This window comes from Bombus terrestris, chromosome 1, assembly GCF_910591885.1.
Source record: "Bombus terrestris chromosome 1, iyBomTerr1.2, whole genome shotgun sequence".
NCBI lineage: Eukaryota > Metazoa > Arthropoda > Insecta > Hymenoptera > Apidae > Bombus > Bombus terrestris.
The window spans coordinates 16,184,684-16,197,479 of record NC_063269.1 but is presented as its reverse complement, the minus strand read 5'-3'; the positions used below and the strand labels follow the sequence as shown (position 1 = coordinate 16,197,479).

At 39.9% G+C, this 12,796-nt stretch overlaps 1 protein-coding gene across 22 annotated transcripts in view; it reads right to left on the bottom strand.

The window, feature by feature from the left end:
• The window catches only part of LOC100644320 (bromodomain adjacent to zinc finger domain protein 2B), a 214,106-nt gene that overhangs the window by 16,560 nt on the left and 184,750 nt on the right, over window positions 1-12,796 (bottom strand). For 14 of the 22 annotated variants that reach the window (XM_048404971.1, XM_048405047.1, XM_048405033.1 and 11 more), the window contains 11 exons: window positions 11,999-12,184; window positions 10,967-11,129; window positions 10,819-10,836; window positions 9,804-10,047; window positions 8,928-9,189; window positions 7,679-8,061; window positions 6,646-6,960; window positions 6,197-6,471; window positions 5,701-5,782; window positions 2,452-3,015; window positions 1,671-1,694 (listed from right to left, as the gene is read on the bottom strand). In XM_048404971.1, the coding sequence (XP_048260928.1) occupies window positions 1,671-1,694; window positions 2,452-3,015; window positions 5,701-5,782; window positions 6,197-6,471; window positions 6,646-6,960; window positions 7,679-8,061; window positions 8,928-9,189; window positions 9,804-10,047; window positions 10,819-10,836; window positions 10,967-11,129; window positions 11,999-12,184 (2,516 nt within the window). The remainder of the gene's footprint in view (window positions 1-1,670; window positions 1,695-2,451; window positions 3,016-5,700; window positions 5,783-6,196; window positions 6,472-6,645; window positions 6,961-7,678; window positions 8,062-8,927; window positions 9,190-9,803; window positions 10,048-10,818; window positions 10,837-10,966; window positions 11,130-11,998; window positions 12,185-12,796) is intronic. The other 8 variants (XM_048405069.1, XM_048405073.1, XM_048405080.1 and 5 more) reach the window with 4 other exon arrangements.

Sequence of the window (12,796 nt, the reverse complement as noted above, 5' to 3'; positions counted from 1 at the left end):
ATGACCGATTAAAGAGATCGATTTACTGTAATCGATATAACGCGATTTGTCTTATACGAACAATCGTTCAAATATTTGGAAATCCAAAGCATTTCCACTAAATTTCTCTCTTTTATTTTGACGATTTAATTTCACGGATTAAATACGATTCATTTTGCCTTGTACAAAGTGATTCGCACAACGTGGTCTGTTATAAAAATTATCGACGTTTAAAAGAAACTTCTTTTATCTTTCAATGATCATGAACATTCCTTTTTAATGATTTTCGATATGTCTGTTTCGAGTTCGATCAAAATAAAAGACAGACGTACATATACGTAATCGTGTTCTTACTTTCGACAATATCAGGTTTTCCGTTAAATCAAAAAATCCTCTCCCAGATTACCATCGGTCGCAGATTACGCCATTAACTTTAAAAATTCTCACGTTAGTGACACCGCGTGAACCACCCTGCAAAACCCATCAACAGTTCCAACTTCATTTTCTCGCGTTTATTGCGTTTTGAAAAAAAAAAAAAAAAAAAAAAATGCCGAGGAGAGAAAGAAAAACGGACTCAATTTGGCGTGTGCCAGGGATGTCGATATTGTTATCACCCGGCGTCTCTGACCCTACAAAAGCACTGTGTGTGCATCTATATACGCGCTGGCGCGCACGTGCACACGCGTTATGTGTGCGGCTGTGTGTAGTGTGTGTGGTGTGTCCTCTTTCATTCGATCGCTACGTGATGCACAGGTATTTTATAACGTGGCTACTGGTGCTCGTGTACCTGTTTCGTACCTTCGACCATCGCATTTTTCGACTCGTTACATCGTCTCGAAATGTCGAGAGAAAGTCTCTGTAGTTCGGCCAAGCCTTTCGAATTTCCATGGTAAAACCATCGCGAGTAATCCCGAGCGCACGCGACCATAGGGAGTAAACGGTTTAACAGCTCGAGTGGTAAAGTTTGATGGCCTAATAAGAAACAGACGACGGTGTCGCGTGTAAAACCCATCGATCCCGACCGAGAACAGATAATCTGAAAACGTTAAACGACACGATGGTGGCCGGTACGAGGTGTCGTTCTCGCGACAAGTGTTCGTCGAAGGGAACCCGGACCATCGTTCGAGCGATTAGAAATTATTGCAGACACTACGAAGAAGAAACGAAAAGACAAGCGAAGAGAACATGTGAACCAGCACGCGGGAAAATAAGAGTAAACTCGTGGCTTGGTCAGACTGTTTCCAGAGAACCAACAAAAATCCCGAATTCGTTAATTAAAGGGAGACACGCGTGTAAATTGCGAACAGAGAAAAATGAAAAAAACGTAAAGAAGGTCGATGATAAGGAAAAAAAAATATATAAAAAAAAAAAAGATTCACAGATGATCGGATGCAAACGATTGAGAACACACAAAAAAAAAGAAAAAAAAAGAAAAAAACACGTGGTATGGTCCGCGGAATATGGTTCATGTGAAATACTTGGCGTGAGAAACGTCTGAAAGAGACGGAGTATAATATCTTACCTCTGATTTGTCACATCGTGATACACTTAATCTAGCAATGGACAGAGTAGAGACGGTGAAATGATGGAAGGAGCAAGTTGGGCAGTTGGAGTAGACAGGTTAGAGAAAAGATGTCGATCGCAAAAAAATGGGATGGACGACATAGAAAACCAGGCAATCGTAGTCTTACCTCGAGAGGTCCTTCGTCTGGGTCCTCGTGCAAATCGGAAGAAAAAAATAAATGTAGAGGAGACGGTGGAGAGAAAAAGGGGAGGAGGAGATTGAACGAAGAAATCACAAGGACGACGGTAACGCTCATTAGTGAACATGAAGTCGATGAGGGTTTAATGACGATGTAGGATCGTAGAATGCAGTTCGCGTCCCGCGAAGCGGGTTGGGGGACTCTCGAGCATGGAGGCAAAGGTGAGAGACAGCGGATTCTTCGAAAGCAATTAATCGAGAGTGCAACTAATGGACAAAAGATTCGCGGAAAGAATGGCAGCGGTGCCGGAAACCGGCTTCGGGCAAAGAACTTCTTCAGGGAACGCTCCAGTTCGAAAGTAATTTCGCACTCGACGAATCAATTTGCTTTCGCTAAATATACCAATACGTTTTCTTCGAATTATATCAAACGAGACTGGTGTTGAGCGAAACGTTCTTTAAAGAAAAGCGACTCCCTGGAAAATTTCAATATCACCGAACCATCGTTACAGTAGCGTCATTTGATTTAAGAACTTTGAATCAAGTTCCAAATCAAAAACTCACTGCTTATGGATTCCTCACCAACCACAATTCCATCGTGAATTCCATCTGAATATGACCAAAAACCTCGAGGACGCGACTCGCGATGGAAGGTTCCCCTGAAAGGGATGATCGAGGGCGGAGAGAATTTTGGGGTTGGTAACTCGATTTTTTCGAGTTATCTGAGGGTATTTCGGTGAGGGGTCGGGAGGCGTCATACGACATCTTACCTCCAGAAGCTCCTGACTTTGCGTCTGGGTCTGGGCCTGCTGAGTATTGTCCATGCTGGCGTTGGTGGTGGTGGTGGTGCCTGTGGACATGGTGCTGGAGATTGGCGGTGTGGAGAGCTGCGTCGGTTGCGACGTCGACGGGACGACCGTGGCGGAGGTGGTCGGCAATGGGAGAGGCGGTGGTGGTGGCGGCGGCACCACCTGCACCTGTGGCGGTGCCACCACGATGGCGGTGGGCAACGTGGTGCCGGTGGTGCTACTGTTGGTGGTGTTGACGGTGTTTAACACCGTATTGTTCGTCACCAACGACGTGACGGACGCCAAATTCGACGATGATGAGGACAGGCCGGACTTTTTCGCGACCGAGTCCTCGACATCAGAGTGCTGCATCATGTCGCGGTTCCTCCAGCTCTCCGCGATGCTTTCCCGATTCTTCCAAATGGTGGCCACCGTGCTGCTAGCCAGACCCAGCTCGCGCGCCACGTCGCTCTTGCTCTTACCGCGTTCGATCTCTTGGATGATCTTCATTTTCTGCTTGATCGTGAACGCTAGCCGCTTTCGACCCTGCGTTTGTAGGTTTAGGGATGCCCAATAATCGATCGTGTTAATCGGCGGTACGTGATTACGTGGTGGTACGCGTGCGAGTGATACCCGTCGCTCTTTTCGACGACGGTGGCCCGTCCTTCGTTCGAGGAGGACGTTCGTAAACAATTGTTTTGAGCAACTTGGGTGAATGATCGTGGTGGTAGTGGTAGTGGTCGTGATGGTGGTGGTAGGTGGTGGTTGGATTTCTAGCGTGGTCTCACTGTGAAGAGGATAGGCTGAGCCTTTTTCGAGCTTCGTAACCAACTGAAAGTTGGAACAGAACAAACTAAGAGGCTCTACACCAGCGATCTTACGATTCTTCAACGCTATACTCTTTCTTTTTTTTCTTTCTTTTCTCTCTATTCTACACCGTATTCGTCGTATTTTCTACAGAAAAATTGACTCTTTGTTTTTTCCTCGATCGTCGGTGTAACAAAAATCATTTCTAACGCAGAAAGAAATAAAATGAAACATAAGTGGAAGGGAAAAAATCGATTAGGATCGATTATACGAGTGAACTGGGCATCCCTAGGCCGCGTTTCAGCTGGTTAATTACATGTATGTATTTTCTGTTTCCCTCTCCTTTCGGCTGACGTTCTTTCATCTCCTCAAAACGTCTTGCTCTGCACGGGGTAACTGCGTGTTGCGTGTGTTTTCAACAGAGGGGGACCAAGGTGGACACGTATGTGATGTATAGTGCGTGTGAAGGTGGATGCAAGTGAATGCGAAGGAACGAATGAGCGAACGAGTGACAGAGTGATTGAAAATGGGCGATAAGGTCTCGATGGGGGTTTGGTCTGTAGTTTTGGTGTGTCTCGCTTCCTCGGGCGATAGGATATTCCGTTCACTTTGGATATCTTTTGGAAAAGCTATCACAATGGATGGGCTATTAAAGTTTCTACAGTCGCGTATCTACTCGCGTCGGTTTTCGGTCTTCGCCGCGGAAAAATCCTCGAAAATGTTCGACGACACAGTCGAGGATATTTCACGAGATCGTAAACTTGATTTCTCGCACCACGAATCATTCTTTCACCGATGTTCGACGAGCGAGAAAGGAACTTCGTCTGGTATTCGAACAACCGGAGAAGTTTTCCGGGCGAAGTACGCTTTCCCTTTGCGCTCTCGAGATCGCGTACATGTCGATTTTCTTTCTCGTTTTCCTCCATATTCCCTCTATTTCATGCTAAATATTTCTACCAACTTCTCTGCGTTTTGTCTGTTGAACGAAAGAAATCGAATCGTGTACACGATCCAAAGCGCAGGTTCTATACGTTCGAGAAAAGGAAGCTAATCTAAATGGATTCTGGTTCTAACCGATTAATCTAACTTCTCACACGATCATTCGCCGTCGATCTATGTGAGATCAGGTGAGAACAAACTATACGACGACAAAGATCGATATATATGAGACTGTCTACAGCGCACACAAAAAGCACCGGGAATTATGCATCATCGAGTTCACGTACACGACTATGGGAACACATCTCGGGCAGACTATCTCGATACGTAGGTGGAGCGAATTATTATCCATTAAAAATATCGAAACCACCGGAAACATCGATGTTTTCAACATTTATATTCGCCAAGAACAATATCCTTTTAGTCTACTTTTATTTATATCCTGTTTCTATACTAAGAATGCTATACATGTTTTGCTAAATCGTTAAGAATTTTCAATTACCCAATAAAATTGTCGTAATTGTTACAATTATTATCTATTTTCATAATTTGTAACGAATATATAGAAAATAACGGAAATTCGAAATTCAAACATCGACATCATGCCGGTCTCGATTTTTCTCGACAGTTCTTTCCTCCCATTCTCTCGTACATTTTCTCTCGCTCATTCTCTCTCTATGAAAGCTGCACGGTTCATCGCGGTTCTCATCAATGAAACCCAAAGACTGTCGGGTCGATTCTCGCCGTGTGGAGGACCCGGAAGCGAGATGCAGCCACAAACGATCCTCGATGGAAAACGACTAAAAAGAAACGCGTTCTCGGCTCACTGGCGACGAGGTGCGTAAACGAACAGAAAAATGTATCGAACACAAAACTAAAAAAAGAAACTTTGGAACTAAGGGGTACGAGATTAGGTGGAGAAATTGTTGGTATAGTATATTAGTTTGGAAGAGACTCTGGGAGGACATGCTGGGTTCTCCTGTCACTATTGCTAGCGATTCTCGATCGTCTATAGGGGTTCTTGGTTTTCGTGTGTCCTGGGACATTTTTTCTCTGTTTCTTCTCATTTTTTTTTTTTTTTTTTTTTTGTTTTTGGTTGGTTGTTTGGAATACGTAATGGGTGGTTTAAGGGGGTTTCACATATATGCGAGTATATAAAAGTTTTTGGAGTTTTACAAGAATATATCCACTGGAGAAGTATATATATATATGTATGTATATATATAATGTACAAATAGATGTATATATAATATACGTATATAGATATAGATAATATATATATATACATATATGTATATGTATAATATAAATACGACACACACAGAGAGCATGCGACACGCACGACAGGTGGACAAAATACAAAAAAACGTAATAGGTATCCCAAATAGAGTGAGAGAACAGACTCCTTGTGAATGAAACAACGAGAATCGAGACAAAATGTGAAAAGGAAGTAAACACTGTCATAAAAGAGGGGTTTCAACTTACCTCGAGCAGCTGTTGATTTCGAATCTCTCGCTCTCGCCTCACTGCCTCCTGCCTTTCCGTTTTCTCTTGCTCCTTGATGAGCCTGCAACGGGAACGCGATTAAGTGATCAATCATTACCGTGATAAATATCAAACCCTTTGTGTCCCGATAGTATTTTTCTAGAAAGAAAAAATTCAAACTTACGAAGCGTATACTTCAAAACATAAAACTAGAATATGCAAAATTACGAATTGCACTGATGAAAGAAATACATTATCCTATTATATCAGCATAGGCGTGTGAACCGAAATTCGATCAATTGATCTATCATTTACATAATTGGTAAATATTTAACCTTCTGCGGTCCAAGTGTTTCTCTAGAACGAAGTAATTCCGCTATTTGCAACTGGGTCGAAACTTAAAACTAGAATTACGAATTGGGTTAATGAAACGAAGACACTGCATTATCGATATACATCGTTATATTTATATTTAAAACGATATTCAATAATTTACCTAGCTTGCTCCTTGTGTCGTTGCGCCTCCTCTTTCGCTAGCTTTTTTGCATATGCCAGTTTCTCCCTCTCGTACTGATTGTTTGTTCGCACGTCCCTGAAACCACCTGCGGCTCTCAACTCCTCCAATCTTCTCGCAACTTCCTGAGCGCCCAACCTAACGAATTCCGCCTCCGCGAGACCCATCGTTGGCTGCAGGAATTCACCCACAAGCGGACGAGACGAGAACGAGAAGTTTGCCGTCGTTAAGTCGGGCGGATTCTGTTGCTCCAAAAACTACAAAACACGATTCCAACATAATTACATAATGACGTACATATATGTATATATAAACTACAATCTTCCAGTCCAAAACAACGAGAAAAAAACATCAAATTAAAATGAATGAAAAATCAATAACGAAGATATTAAAGGAGAAGAAACAAATCCTTTTGAAGAAAAGGAACTAACCTTCGCCAAATCCGGACTACTCCTGAACGTCTTTCCACAAGGACTATAATAAGACACGTCACCCTTTATCACCCCTGACTTTCCTAATCCCTTGATGACGGTCTCTCGCTTCCAGCCACGCTCAAGCGGCACCTGCAGATCCCTTTCGCTAGGCTTCACTTTTCTTCTCTTCGCGCTAGACACGCCATCCGCGTTGTCGTCGTCGGTGTCCGTCACAACGTCGGTGTTGCTGCCGCTCTCGCTCGTCACGTCCATGTTACTCTCCTCACCGGATACCTCGAGCACCTTGTTCTTCATCTTCTCCTGTAAAGACCGCTATATAGGGAGCATGGTTTTAGTGGAAAATCATAAGTGAAAAAAACAAAACTGTCCGCGCCCGTGGTTTTCGCTTCGATTTTTCGGTCATTCTTCCCTGGTGATGCTCCATCTGCTTGAAATTTCACTTTTGCAGTGAAAATTAATGTAGCGGTGCTCGTTCAAATTCTGATAATTTGCAATTCTCGCGAAACTAGTAGCAATTTCGTTTTGCATAAGAGTACTCTTGAACTCTTTGACAAGTAAAGAGAATAGATCTGGCAGAAGTAAGAGAAATATCACGTCTTTTCCACTGTCTTTAGATTGCATATTGCTATGAGTGCGACGAAACAAATAGAGCTTAAATAAACATTTGTTCGATTAATTAAATATAATGAGGGCACTACTTTGAGCATTTTGTTAGATACGTTTATATATTAGGCGCGTTCTGTACACTGTTAAATTTCCCACAAATATCATAGTCATTAGATTACATTAAGCTGAAAACATTGAAAATAAGTAATGGAGAACAATAATACTGAATGAGTCATTTGAATCTAGGCTATACAACTCTATCGAGATTTAAACGAGCACTACTGTAACCGTAGCTTCAATAAAATCAATAAATCAAGATGCTTAACTCATCGAACTTGGAAATTGCGTAAAACGAAACAAAGAATATACCCATTTAAAAAAAATCGAAAAATTATTTCCATAATGTATTTACTATGAAATTTACCTGATTCTTGTCATCGGTCTGACCAGTGGCAGTGGCATGCAATTGAGCAGCCAGAATATTCGACCTAAGTAACGAGACCTGATGAGACAATGGCACACTAGGATCCAAAGTGGGCGTCGGTTTGATTCCCAAAGCTCTACTCTGAGCTAGCAGCGAGGCCACCGTGTTCTTCTTCGGTTTTGATACTCCACGACCCAAGTTTCTCGGCCGACCATCTTTGTGATGGGTCGTGCTGGCGCTCTCGCTCTCCTCGCTTCCGCTGCTCGGTCGTTGAGGTGAATCCGCTGCAGCGAACAGCTGCGCCAAGGATGGACTCGGCGATGCTGGCACCGGTACGGAATTCTGTGGTACTCTTCGAGGCTTCGGTCCTGGTTTTCTTCTCGCTATTTGTGGAAACAGTCGGTTTATACGAAATATGGTACAAGATTTTATTTGAAACTTTGTAATTTTTGCATTAAAATTTGTTTTCCAGTTCGCGATGGATGACACTTCAGCTCAAAAGTTTGGAGCGTGTTAACATTTCAAAAGAAGTAACGACGTCTTTAATTAAATAACTATTTTATTCATAATTCTCTTATAGTGTTAAGATTGTAATTAATTATATGTAAAAATGAAACTTGTGTGTTATAACTATAATTCCTATTTCTTAATGAAATGTATAAAAAAATTTGTTCTGTGGAGAAAGCAAAAAGTGCTCTAACATTTTGAGCAGCTATGTACGTCAAACTCTTATTTAGCAAATGTATGCATGCATCAAACATTCATGGACAATCTACGTGTCACAATTCAGTGACATTACTTTATCAGGTATGAATGAAGCTTCAGTTATAGCAAAAGTTCCTCTTTTATCGATCTAAAGCTGGAAATCAAAATCTAAATCTAAAATTAGAATCAGTTTAACTCAAAACAAATACACTTATCTTCAAGTTACTAAGTAACTTGTTAAAATAGAGTGTTTCATATATGCAATATGAAGTATGAAAAGATAAAACATTCATAGAAGTTTTTGTCTTGTTTTTCTCAGTTGCAGTAGATTATCATAAATAAGCATTATTCACAGCGCTCGTTGCTAGTACTTTTATTTCGATTTTTTACATTATTTTATTGCTTTTCTCGGTTCTATTGACTGACTCCATAATGTATATGATTACTGTTGTCGTTGCGAATGGATCGATCTACTGAAGAACTCAAGAAACATATCGTCTGATGTTTTTGAATCATTTGAATTTTGCGCAAATGTAATACTTACAAGTTCGATCGGAGGCGAGTAACGACTGACTTAAATTACTGAGCTGACTGAGCGGCTGACTGCCTGAAATCGGCGAGCTACTGCTCGTCGTCGAGGGTTTCAGCGAGAGGTTCAGCGGCGCGTCCGAATCATTAGAATTGTTCGCGTTAGTGGTTGTTGTATACGACGATGGCGCTGGTAAGGCAGAGCCGTTTGTCGAGTGTGCCGGCAGTTTGATCACCTCTACGCGATCCACCGACTCCCTGTAATCGTTCGACTCGGTCTGAAAGAAATACAAACGACAACATTACACCCAGTACTCTTGGGATCTTCTTTGGAATTTAACTTTGAAATTCTGTCTTTTAAGCTCTTCAGTTTAGCCAACTGACTATACTAAACAGATTTAATTCTTGATTGATATTGTGCACTATTCACAAGATATCTGATATCAAATAGATCAGGAATGTGATGATTTTTACACTCACTATACGTTAATTAATATTTTACAGGATGCACTGTCTTCGAGATATTTAGCATCACATGTATCAAGACTACAGCGATTCTTTCACTCGCTATAGCACAATTAGTATTGTATAGAATGCACCATACGACATATAACATTTATATTTATCTAGAGGATTCTATTGCGAAATTTCAAACGTTTATAAATATGTATACTAATGTGTCTTAATCTTTAAAATCATAGATTTTTCTACTAGAATTCGACTTTACTAACTAGTCTTCTCTTCAATTATTTGATGAAGCTTTAATTAGAAATTTTATACATTTCTTGGTTGAGAATATACAGATTCCACCCTAAGATAAATTAACTACATAACTATTTTTTAGGCTACTTCCATTCTATCATAGCATTCTAAGATAGAAAATGATAATTACCCCCGTGCGATTATATTTTCTCGGTTCCATCATTAACGAAGATGTCGTGGTGTTTGTCTGATGAGCACTTAGAGCAGGTACCGGCGGTGGATGGACACTCACACTCGGTGTGTCTAAGGATATAGTCTTCTTTCTCCCGCGGTTCGTTGTGCCAGGAACCTTTGGACCGACTATGCTCGACGTGTACTTGATAATCTCCGTATCAGGTGGCAGGCGTACACCTCCTAATATACTGCTAGGGTCGCTAAATAAATATAATTTAAATAATCATTTAGATCATTCAATCTCTTGTTTACATTTCGACCGAATCTTGCAAGATTTACGAACGAGATACTTTTACGTAAATTTTCAATCCATGCGTTTAGTAGCCCTTCAAGCACACGATTATCGTAAACTGAATTAATTATTCTAATATACATATAACTAAATAAGATTGATATAAAAATAATTTTATAATCAAAGAATCGTTCTATAATAATAAGAGCTTATAATACAGCATCAAAGTATTAGAGACGAATATGCAAAAGGACGAATGCAATCTATGTCCACAAAGGGCTAAAATGTTAACCACGTAATCGTCTTTTTTCCGCGACTATTTTGAATATTAAATACAACGGAACGGGCGACTAGTTAAAGGACAAATTGTTTAAAACGGCGCGACGTTAAGGGCCATCGAGCAATCATAACAACGAAATTACACGGTTACAAGCATCGTATGAAAGTTAAATGAACAGGAGAGTGCCGGTAGCGCGGAATTCACGGGGAGAGAGAGAGAGAGAGAGAGAGAGAGAGAGAGAGAGAAATGGAAATAGAGAAAAATACCCCATGAATTGTGAATAACAAATATCGATCGTGCACGAGCATCTCTTTCGATTCGTTTTGTTTTATCTCCTTCCTCTTCTCTTTCATTTTTATTCATTTTACGTATCATTTTCTTTTCTCTTTTCTTTTTTTTCGATTCGTCGTTGTTATTAATATTTTTACTTTTTTTTGTTCGTTCTTAACGATCTCTCACCTGCCCTCTTTCGCAGAACTGTAGGCGTATCGGCAAGCGTGGAAAAATAATTAATGGGAAACGGTAAGTGCGCTGCGGACGCGGGGCGTCTGTTAAAAAATAATGAAAACGGGAAAACCATCGATTTAACGAGCGTGCACACTCGTACCTGACAACGTTCGTTTGCGAATTCGGCGTGCTGCTGGTCGACGTGCTGTGATGAGACGACGTGACTGGTGCTTGAGTCGAAACCGGTAAACTGCTGCCCGTCATACTCGGCGTCGTCGAGCTGCTACTGCTCGCTGGTGTCTTGTGACTCTTACTTGACTTAGCTTTTGATTCATAGGAAACAGACATTTTATCATTTTTCGTTCTTTTGTACGTACTACCAAGTACGAGAAAGATAAAAGAAATTTCAAAAGTTTGATTAAAAATTACAAAGTTGCTTAACTCTTTCGTTACTAGATATTTGTAATTACGATTCTTATAACAAAGAATAATTCATGGATACCGTATAAAAAGAGTTCAGATTTTCTGAAGGAATGCGGTATAACTTCATTTATCTGAATTAATTTCGATTTGGAGGTATTGATTTTCGCTATTATTTATAATTTTTCATTCACATTGAGGCCGGGATTACATTCAGATAAGTAGACTAAGTCGACAGGAGTTCGTTTAATCAAACATAACTAGAATTTCGTCGGAATATATAAATGAATATATAAATGCTGTTTTACTAGAATTTTTGCAAAGAGCAATAAAACCAGTATTACACTTGTGACATTGACTTGTGCGTACAGTTATTGTTAAAAAATATGGTTAAAATATTGCGTTTATTTCGTTGACAAGAGATAAACTACTAAAAGCATCTTTTATAAATAAAATTGCAAAAGTATTTTATATGCTTAGAGATATAATTTAATAATTTAATTATATAGTACTAACGCAATTACACATGTTTCATACAGTGTATTTATCACGTGACTGTATCTTTTCTAATTGTTGCAGCGAAAGAGTTGAACAAATTCTGAAGAATCTTGATCTCGTGTAATTTCAGGAATTATATAGTGAAATTGGCAATGTTTTAAAAAATATTAAACGATCTAATCTAAAATTATTGGAATCAAATGTGAACAAAAGTAATGAATAGGAATAATATTAAATAAGGAAGAATGAAAGATTGTAAATTTATGATACTTACACTTACTAGACTTATGGGACGAAAGGGACGGGGGATTAAGTAGAGAGGCAGGATAGGGTGGCAGAAGGCTCTCGGCACCAGGCGGAAATCCGGGTAGCCCTGCCGCTCCTTGTAACCTCGCGAGGTAGTCCTGTGCAGCTAAATGTGAGGCCATTGTCCACCACGCTGCACTAGCAGGATTGATACCTACAAATTTCAAATTGTTAGCTTCATTTTCACGTTGCTATCTTATCGTCATTCATAACCATAATCGCTTTATTATTGTTCATTCTACTGTGTTTCCTAAGACATTTTCGACCCAATCGCGTTTTTCTACCGTTAGAAAATGTTTAAAGTCGAAGAAACATATGAAAAAATCGTTGTTGATATGCATGATTTCTTGTTCCAATTTCACCTTTTGCTTGTTAAAACAAGAGTGAGATTGGGACATAAAAATTCGAGAACAGTAGCAAATTAACCATGTATGACTAACCCAGATACGCTCGAATTTCTCTTGTATGATGTTTTTGTAAATATTCATTTGTTTGTATTAATGTTGAATATATCAGTTAATATTTTATGATACTGTTTATTATTCGTTTATTGTTTGAAACATACAAACAAAAGAATGGCTTCAAATTGTCAAAACTCGTAAAACGAAATTTTAGGGCGATGACAAGCATACCTATGTTAATACTACGCTGAATTACTTTAAATTGAATACATTTAATTCATACATTTAGTTTACGAATAAAAAATATGAACTCCTATGAAATTTCACAATTGAAGACACTGGTGCAATACGAAGTCAGTTTTATT